This window comes from Scylla paramamosain, chromosome 32 (genome assembly GCF_035594125.1).
Source record: "Scylla paramamosain isolate STU-SP2022 chromosome 32, ASM3559412v1, whole genome shotgun sequence".
Classification (NCBI taxonomy): domain Eukaryota; kingdom Metazoa; phylum Arthropoda; class Malacostraca; order Decapoda; family Portunidae; genus Scylla; species Scylla paramamosain.
Window position 1 is genome coordinate 7,636,255 of NC_087182.1, and position 10,000 is coordinate 7,646,254.

General features: G+C 41.6%; 1 protein-coding gene across 3 annotated transcripts in view; it reads left to right on the plus strand.

Annotated features, from left to right (window-relative positions):
• The window catches only part of LOC135089161 (uncharacterized), a 36,839-nt gene that overhangs the window by 7,995 nt on the left and 18,844 nt on the right, over positions 1-10,000 (plus strand). For 2 of the 3 annotated variants that reach the window (XM_063984458.1, XM_063984457.1), the window contains exon 2: positions 8,096-8,829. The exons of the other annotated variant lie outside the window; for it this stretch is intronic. In XM_063984458.1, the coding sequence (XP_063840528.1) occupies positions 8,782-8,829 (48 nt within the window). In that variant the 5' untranslated portion in view covers positions 8,096-8,781. The remainder of the gene's footprint in view (positions 1-8,095; positions 8,830-10,000) is intronic. 3 annotated transcript variants of the gene reach the window in all.

Below are 10,000 nucleotides of genomic sequence, written 5' to 3' on the forward strand. Positions count from 1 at the left end.
AAAGATAAAGTGAAGATGAGAGGAAGGGGAAGTAAGGAAAGGTAAGAGTGAGTAAGGAGGGGAAGTGTAATAAGGGGAAGGAAGAGGAAAGAGGGAGGTAATGTGAGGAGGAAGAATGTGAGGGAAAAGTGAGGTTAGGCGAGAGTAAGGAGAGGTGAGAATTACAAAAATAGAGAAAAAAGAACAAGTTAGTGAGAGAGAGAGAGAGAGAGAGAGAGAGAGAGAGAGAGAGAGAGAGAGAGAGAGAGAGAGAGGGGAAACACAAGTGAACACTGGAACACATTGAGTAAAACATATACTCATATATATCACTGACACACACACACACACACACACACACACACACACACACACACACACACACACACACACACACACACACACACTACTATCCCTACCACCACCATACATAGGTAAAAAAAATAGTCTCTGTCAATACTGAACACTAAATGAATGAATAAATACAAGAAATAACAGACATTCAGAATTTGACATTTTCTCCGTCAAAAATGGTCTTAAAATAATCACACACCTAAAACTCATTTCACACAGACGAGAGAACGCGAGACAAGATTATTTCCCACTCATGTTATTTTTTTCTCACATCTTTTAAGTCCTGCAAGAGTATATTCAACTACATTTCTCCCTCGTATGCCTCGCTCGCAGACACACACACACACACTCACTTACACAGACTCGGACACACACACACACACACACACACACACACACACACACACACACACACACACACACACTTACACAGACTCAGACACACACACAGATACTCGCGCGCGCACAGTTTTTTTTTTTTTTCCTCCCAGTTCCCACTATCAAGGGGCCCCGAGCTTCAAAATCCTCGTATACACAAAGATACACATTCAGAGGCACTCAAAAGAAGGGAATACTGAAAACAAACAGGTATGGCTCACCACACACGGAGGAAAGAAAACTGCTGCCTCCAAACTAAGATCGCAATTTCTTTAACTCCTCGTCTTTTATTCCCAGTTTGTCTCCACCACCTCGTTCCCTGATCGTTTTCCTCGTCATTCGTCTCCTTCTCTTCCTTCTCCTTCCTCTTCTTCTCCTCCTACATTTCTCTCTCCTTCTCAGGTTCGCTCCTCCCTCTCCATCTAATTCTCACATTTCATTCTCCTCCTCCCCCTACTTCTCTCCTACCTCATTTCGATTCCTGCTCCTCATCCTCCTCCTCCTACTCCTCTTTCTCCATCCCTCCTCCTTCTCTTCCTCCTCCTCCAGACGCTAATATAAGAGTGTTCAGACAGAAATTACTTTAGCATGATCTGCCCAGCGTAATAGACGGGCACCCTCTTCAATTTCACCTGAAACAGCAAAGAGAGAGAGAGAGAGAGAGAGAGAGAGAGAGAGAGAGAGAGAGAGAGAGAGAGAGAGAGAGAGAATAAAATACGTAAGCTCCTACACGAATGTTCCATCTTCACGTCTTTCTCTAGCAATTAGGACAGTAAATACCACACACACACACACACACACACACACACACACACACACACACACGTCCTCCATTGCCCGGTATTTCCTCCCCTTCCTCCCTTCCTTCCTTCTCCCAAATGCAGGAGGAAGAGGAAAAGGAAGGAGAGGGAAGGAGGGAGAGAGAGAGATAGGAAATAAAAATTATTCTTCAGACAGGTTTCGAGAGAGAGAGAGAGAGAGAGAGAGAGAGAGGAAGAGAGAGAGAGAGGAGAGAGAGAGAGAGAGAGAGAGAGATAGCGCCATATTACTGAGAAATTAGTGACAGTGCGCAGTAAACACGAACAAAAATTGTTTATCAGAGACTTTTCAATACTGTGAGTGATCAAAGTCTGGGCTGTGGATTTGAAAACCTTTCACGTCTTCCTCTACATGATGGCAGACTGCCTGGATGATGTAATATTTTTGCTCTAAGCGATGCCAGTTAGTGCTTCTGTCCCTTTGTGTACTTGATAGATGAGACACTTCAGGAACATGTTTCTGATCCTCAAGATAGAAATTATTAAAGTAGAAGCTCCTAGTACAGTATGGTTATCCTGTCTCTCTCTTGCATCACATCCCTTCCAATAACTCGATACACTTATCTTCATTACTGTATAAATTCTCTCTCTCTCTCTCTCTCTCTCTCTCTCTCTCTCTCTCTCCTCTCTCTCTCTCTCTCTCTCTCTCTCTCTCTCTCTCTCTCTCAGATTGGCTAAAGAGAACTATAAGAGGAATTTGAATGGTTAGTGGAATAAAATATTATTATTATTATTATTATTATTATTATTATTATTATTATTATTATTACTACTACTACTACTACTACTACTACTACTACTACTACCCTCTCTCTACTCTCTCTCTCTCTCTCTCTCTTTCTCTCAGACACACAAGCTCGCGCGTAACGCTTAAAGATTCGAACTTAGAAAATTATAACTTCTTGGAACTCGAAGCACCAAAAACCCTCGAGCCTAAAGTAGCCAGACCAGTCACCGGAGCCTCTTCCCCTCCCTCTCTCCCCTCTCCCTCTCTTTTCAGGTGTCTATTCCCTCCTCCCTCCCTCTCACTTTTCTTCAGGTGTACCTTTTTTTTTTTTCTCTTCGTCCTTACCTCGCTTTTGTCTTTCCCGACACTTTTTCTGTACCCTGGTCCTCTCTCTCTCTCTCTCTCTCTCTCTCTCTCTCTTCTCTCTCTCTCTCTCTCTCTCTCTCTCTCTCTCTCTCTCTCTGTCAGGTTGATCGATCTAATAATCCCAGGAAAATTTGCACTTCAGGCGTTTTAAACAATTATCTGGATTATCTTCTGATTTAGCAAACACTTTTACTTCAACTATTTTCACCAACGCAAACTGGAGATTAAATAATTATATATATAAAAAAAACATACGAGTTAAGCTTGTCATTAAAAAGATCCATCGCAGTACTCAGAAAAAAATGATAAAATAAATATCAAGAGAGAAAAATGTTAAAGAAAAAAGTAAAGGAGGAAATAAAAAAAAAAAAGGATTTAGAGGAAAGGAAAGAGCCAAGATGAAGGAATCGTGTTTGCCACCATAGTACAGCAAGTCTTTCCTATTTCTTCAGCTCATAACTTTAAAGAAAATTCCAGGAAACACAGTATTACATAACCACCACTACCTCCTACTCCTCCTCCTCCTCCCCTACCGCTCTGCTGCCTCACTTCTACCAAAATGTGTCCACACACTTCCAATACTGTGTTTCTTAATATACTCAAAACCACACTCTTCTTCTGCCCCACACGCTTCTGATCAGACGTTTCTAAATACACGCTTCTAAATACACAATTCTGGGCTTAATTTTTATGGCACGCTTCTAATCATACGCTCCTAAATTTCTACTACACTCTTCGTAGCTTTACACCACGCGCTTCTTATCAGTTTTCTACCACAATCTTTACACCACTCGCTTTTTGACACAATATTCCTACCACACAATATTCCTACCAGCTTCCTACCATCTTGTAAACACACGCTTCTTTTTCACAGTTTCTTCCTACCTGTTTTATACCACACGTTTCTAATCACATGCTTCCTTTTACCACACACTTCCTACCACACGATTCTAGACACACGTTTCTTGACTCAATTGCTACCACACGTTTCCCGCGAATTTCATACCACATTCCTTTAACCACACACTTCCTATGACATGTTTCTAAATACAGACTTTTAATCACGTACTTAAATACACTCTTCTTGAAATACTGTTCCTGCTACACGCTCACAGCCAGATGTTTCCTACCTTCGATGCGGTGGCCATGTTTCTTTTTTTAATGAAGTGAGGGGCACTGGACATGGGCAACAAAAAAAAAAGAAAAAAGAAAAAAAAAAAGGAAAAAAAGGCCCAGTGAGTGCCACCCCCGAAAAGAAAGATCAACAGGATCATTCAAAATTGGAGGCTAAGTGTTTTCTATTCCTGCAGATTTCTTTCCGAGGACGAGAGTATTTCGAGGTATACATTTGAAATATTCCGGAGTAAGTTAAATTGATTCTGTCTCTCGACGCACAAATTTCAGGTCAAGTTCTGCAATTAATTCCACTTTGGACTGCGAATGTTCTGGACGATGTTCGTTGTTTATTCGTCTCCCCGTTTTCCTTCTCGGCAGAAAATGGGATGTGGGTACCGTAAGGGGACACTGTAGTATTAAACAATTGATGTATTATTTGCTGCAGATGTGATAGTTTTTGGGAGATGAAAGCGAAGGGTACACGTAAAATGCTGAGTCATTTAGAGGGAAGGAAAAATTGAGGGCATATAGAGGAATGTAAGGAGGAGGAAGGGAAGAAAAGGAAGGATAGTGAAGAGCTGGAGGTAGAAAGAGAAAGGGTTAGAAGGAGGAGGAAAGAGGAAGGGTAGGGAGGAGTAGAGGATGAAAACAAGAAAGGCAAAGAAGAAGAGAAAAAGAAAAAAAGGTTAGGAGGAAGGGAAGAGGAAAGATGAAATGAGGAGGCATAAGGAAGGAGGAAGGAAAAGAGGGAAAAGGTAAAGAGGGGGAAATGGTGGGGAGGAAAGAGGAACGGTAAGGCAAGATGGAAGGAAAAAGAAGAGCAACAAGGTGGTAGACGAAAGAGGAGGGATGAGGGAAAAAGGAGAGGGAGGGGAGGAAAAATCTGATGCCTTAAGAGTAAAGAGGTGCTTCTTTTAATGCTTCATTGTCTAAGAATAGGTGTTTGTCCAATCAAGGTTATTACAGGACGCTAAACAACGGAGAGGGAGGGAGAAGGGGAGAGAGAATGAGGTATAAGAAACGTCAAGAAAAATGGCTGTCTGTCAACACTTAAGGTTAAAATTACGGAATATTTAAAGAGTGGGAACTCAATTAGCCATTCACTGATAATTACGTTGATGGGCAGGTTATTTTCACTGCCTGAAGGGTGGCAGTGGTGGTAGTGGTGGTGGTGTTTACAGTTTTGTACTTTAATTGCCTATAAGAATAAGAGGAATCGTCTCCAGTGCCACTTGCTTTTATCGTCACCACTGGCATCATCACCATCTCTTCTTCCTCATTCACCACTACAACCACCACCTCCATCACCACCATCTATTCTACCTCCACCTTCACCACCACCAAGATCACCGCTTCCATCATTACCTCTTCTCCCTCATCCACCGCCACCACCACCACCATCACCTCCTCCTCCTCCTCCTCCTCCTCCTCCCAGACATCACCAGTCTTCCTTCATGTCTGTCAAACTCTCGCTCACTTCTCTGTGTTCGGCCAAACAAAAAAACACCACAAAAAATAATATGGAGAATGAGGCTTATCCCCGACGGGCCCAAAGTGACACCAGACATGACAGCCCTGAGCGAAATAAATCCAGTTACTATCGTCAGCTCTCTTTTGGCTTCGATCGCCCTCTCGCTTCGTTCAGCCCAGCTCACGTTATTGGTGGTGGCTGTGATGGTGGTGGTGGTAGTAGTGGTGGTGGTGGTGATAGCCGCAGTGTTATTGGTTCTCGCGGTGAGGTTTTTTGTTCCTCAGATAAAAACCGAGGTACAGACTAACACACAACACACAGCGAACACATAAACACAATAACAAAACGATAACTTTCATCCCTTCTTCCCTCCCCATCCCCCAATCCACCCTCAGCATCTCCCCATCCTCTCGTAACAGTCAGCATCTCCTCCCCCCCATTCCTTTCTCCTCCTCAAAATATATATTCCCTCCCCAACGCGATGGAAAATTTATCGGTTAAAAAACGCACAGTAAATGTCCATCCAAAGATAAAAACGAAAGCGTATATCATTCTGGACACCATTTCGTCGACACCCAATTTATCGCCAAAGTTATGAAGCCCAGGCAGCAGCGGTGTGTAAATGAGTGGCAGTGTTGCAGGTGTCGCAGATGTAAAAGCTAGCACCTGTAAATCTGTAAGGTGTAGTGTTTGTAAATGCATTAGTTTACCTTCTGTATACTTTATCTTTTTAACTGCTCTTTGTCTTAGGATTTAGAAAATGTGCCATACGTTTCTGTAAATGCAGTTGTCGCAGGTGTAAGAGCTAGCTAGCACCTGTCAATGCACAAGGTGTGGTGTCTGTAAGTGTATCAGACTATTTTCATTTTTACTTCACTCTTTAACTAGTCTGGGTCTGTCTTAATAAAATTTGATGACATGCAAATCTGTAAGGTGAAGTGTTTGTAAATGTATCAATTTGTCTTCATTTTTACTCACTCTTTAACAACTCCGGGGCCTGTCTTGATAAAATGTTGTGTAAGTCTGTCAAGTGTAAACCCTACCACGTGTAAATCTGTAAGGTACAGTGTCTGTAAATGTACTAATTTCCCTTTGCTTCATTCTTCAGCTGCTCTGGTCTCAGTCTTGATCAGGCGTAGTGTAAGTTTAGTGCACAGATTTAAGACACTATCAACAACACAAGAAATTATGTAGGAACTCAAATATTTCCTTACCTTATCGTGGAAGTGACAGTGGCTTGTTGCTTGGCTTTTAATCCCAACTGTACTTCCTAAAAGCGTAAAGGAAGAAGAGAGATAAAAATTGATGAATGGAGTCAGTGTTCCAGGAAAACAAAGAATTAAATAGTGGCACTATGCCTTCCCGAACGCCAGGACCATCATCCCCAGATAGAAAAGCAAGAGAGATCAAAATTGGATGAGTGAAGTTAATGGCACATGACAACACAGAATAAAATAGTGGTACTTACTTTCCCAAAGGCCTGGGACGATCATCCCTAGATAGAAAACCAAGAGGCAGAGAGAAATCCTAACAGAAACACGAAGTATGATATTCTGAACTTTGTTTTTAGGTGCATCCGTACACCAGCTTCTCCATTTCAATTAACTAGACTGATAAATTCCTTTCCCTTCCCCTTCCTAACGTTTGCCCGCCGCTGGTTAACTGGCGGATCGAACCCGTCTCTCCTGATGCGTGATGCGGAGTTGCTTGCTTCAGAATGCATACGACTCGTGCTCGATGAGTGTAAAGAGACGCAGCTCAGTGGAGAGGCATAAGGGAATAGTGGAAGTTAGAGTGGTGGCTACGAACCCGTGTCCTGCCGTCATATACAGGCAACATACCACGACAAAACAAGGAAAACACAGATCGGATACAGATTACTCGGGTTTTTCTTTGTGATTGTAGCAAATACTCGTATGTGTAGCGGGAAGTGTTAGTATGATGTAATTGTATACATTTCAAACACACTAGGTAAAAGTTGATATATTTTAGAGCTGCCGTGAAGAAAAAAATAGTAATATTTGAAAACTCCCTTTAATAAAAGTTCAAAGTATTTAGTATTGTGTTGATGAAGAATTTTGTAATAATTTCACAACCTATTACGGTGAAGCAATAAAGTCTTTGGTAATATATAAAAAATACCAGATAGTGAAATTGTCAACATGTCTAATGATGAAAACTAGAAAAAGAAAAATCCATTTCTTTAATACAGAAAAGACCTATTGTAGTCATTTCAAAACAGTCATGATAAAAAAATGAGATCATAACAACCATATTAAGGAAAAATGACGGTAATATTTCAACACACCAACTGAGTTACTAGAGAAAAGAGTTGAATTTTGATATCTCTATTTCAATCAAGTTAAAAAATAACATTAACAAATCGCCGGGAATTAAAGAAAAGAGGCAGTAACATTTCAGTAAATAATCTGGTTAATATTTGAAATTCTCACTAACTAAATGGAGAAAAGAGTTAAATTTTAAATATCTCAAAATTACCCAGACAAAAAACTTAACAGTAACACATCGCCTGGAATGAAAGAAAAGGGACAGCAGTATTTCAACACAACAACTGGATAACATTTAAAACTCCCGTTACTTTACTGGATAAAAAAGAAACAAAATTTCAATATTTCAAGCCGACCCCCCAAAAAAAGTTTAACATCAACACATCGCCTTGAATTAAAGGAAAGTGACAGTATCATTTCAACACATCAACTGATTAATAGTAAAAATTCCTACTAATTCACTGGAGAAAAGAAGTTAAATTTAAATATCTCAGAGTTACCCAAACAAAAACTTTACATTTACACATCGCCTGGACCGTCTTCTCTTCCATCACAATATCGTGCTCATGGTATTGACGTGCACCTCCATATTTTCCAGGGAACGACTGTCCTTCCTCGGTACTCGTGCAAATATATACAAAAGAGGAGGAGATTAAGAGGAGCAAGAAGAGTACCCGTGTCCTCGCGTCGTCCATCCACGCAGCAAGAGGCGGTGACGGAAAACGAGGAAATAATTGTAATAAAGACGAAGTGAAATCTAAACCACCAAAAAAATTAAATAAAAAAAAAATTAAAAAAAGAAATTGTGCCATACATGAAAGTTAAATAAACTACGACAAAATTAAAGGAAAGAAAGGGGTTGGAAACGTAAATAACTTAGCAGCAAAGGACTAAAAATCAAAGCAAAAGGAAGGAAAAGACAAGAAGTGAATCATAAAAAAATTTAAAAATAAATAAATAAAATAAATAAAATAATGTGCCATACTTCAAAACTTAAATAGATTACAACACATTAAAGGAACAGACCAAATAAAGATACGTGAATAAGAACTCAACGGCAAGGGAGCAAGTAAAATCAAAACAAAAGGACAAAACAAGAACAACACGAAAGAAAACGAGACAAACAAAAATAAAAAAAACAAGAACACATTAAGGCGAACCCACGTAACATAACCCACCAAGACCACCACCACCACATCTTGCCACCCACGCCCACAGCAACCCCCACGCCCTCGCTACACGCCCACGCACGCCCGCACTCAAGATGAAAGGCCGCGGCTGGATATGATTGATGTCGTCTCCACAGACTTCGCCATAGAAAATTATGCACAGGTGAGGTAAAGATAGATGGAGGGACAGGTGTGGGTGGCAGTGGAGGAAGAGAGAGAGACAAAGAGAGGGAGAGAGACGGGGAAGGAAGAAGCGTACACACACACACACACACACACACACACACACACACAGAGAGAGAGAGAGAGAGAGAGAGAGAGAGAGAGAGAGAGAGAGAGAGAGAGAGAGAGAGAGAGAGAGAGAGAACGGGATGACAAGAATAGTAGAATAGAAAGGAGAGACAGAAAGGAAGGAAACGAATTGTGAGGAGGGAAGGAAGCGAAGGAGAAAAAAAAAAAGAGAAATGAAGAAAGGAGTGAGAGAGAGGGAGGAGACGGAGAGAAACTGAGGCTGAGCTTAACTTGCGTATAGGACGATACACACACACACACACACACACACATCGTAACGAACAACCAATCAGAGGGCGCTAAAGAGGGCGGGTGAGGGGCCTCCACTTTTGTGCGAGTGAGGGAGGCTCCGCATAGCATTAGCGCGCCTAGCCTCACTTGATGTGTTGCCTCCTACACCGCCGGCATATTGAAGCCCTAAGTCACGTAGGAAGCAGAGGGTGTTAGGGAGCCCTATAGTAGCAGTAGTGTTGTCTCCTCCTCCTCCTCCTCCTTCCTCCTCCTCCTCCTATCTGTCTACTTCCTCTTCACTTTAATTCCTGACTTCTATGTGGGTTTTTATTTCCTATCCTCCTCTACTCCACTAACTTCTCGTTTTCTACTTTCCCATCTCTCTCCTCCTCTTCCTTCTTTTAATTTTATCTTCCCCTTCCTACTCCTTTTCTTCCTTACTCTATTTTTTGTCTTTTTTTTCCTGTTTCCATCTCGTCGTTTTTTCCTCATCTGTCTTCACCACCACCAACATTATCACCACCTCCTCCTCGTCCTCGTCCTCTACCTTCTCCTCCAAAATTATTCAGGCTCTGTCCTCACGGAGACTAATCACTCAGCGCCTCCGTGACTCACAACTTGAAGCTTCATGGACACACTCGACTCGTTTGAAACTCTGACCAGCCGTTGAGTCTTCCTGGAGAGAGAGAGAGAGAGAGAGAGAGAGAGAGAGAGAGAGAGATAATAGCGCACGTGTGAAAAATTTACTGTTCCACCGTGTTTTCATGCATTTTTGCTCCCCGTTTTTACAGACGATGCGTGTTTTTGACAAT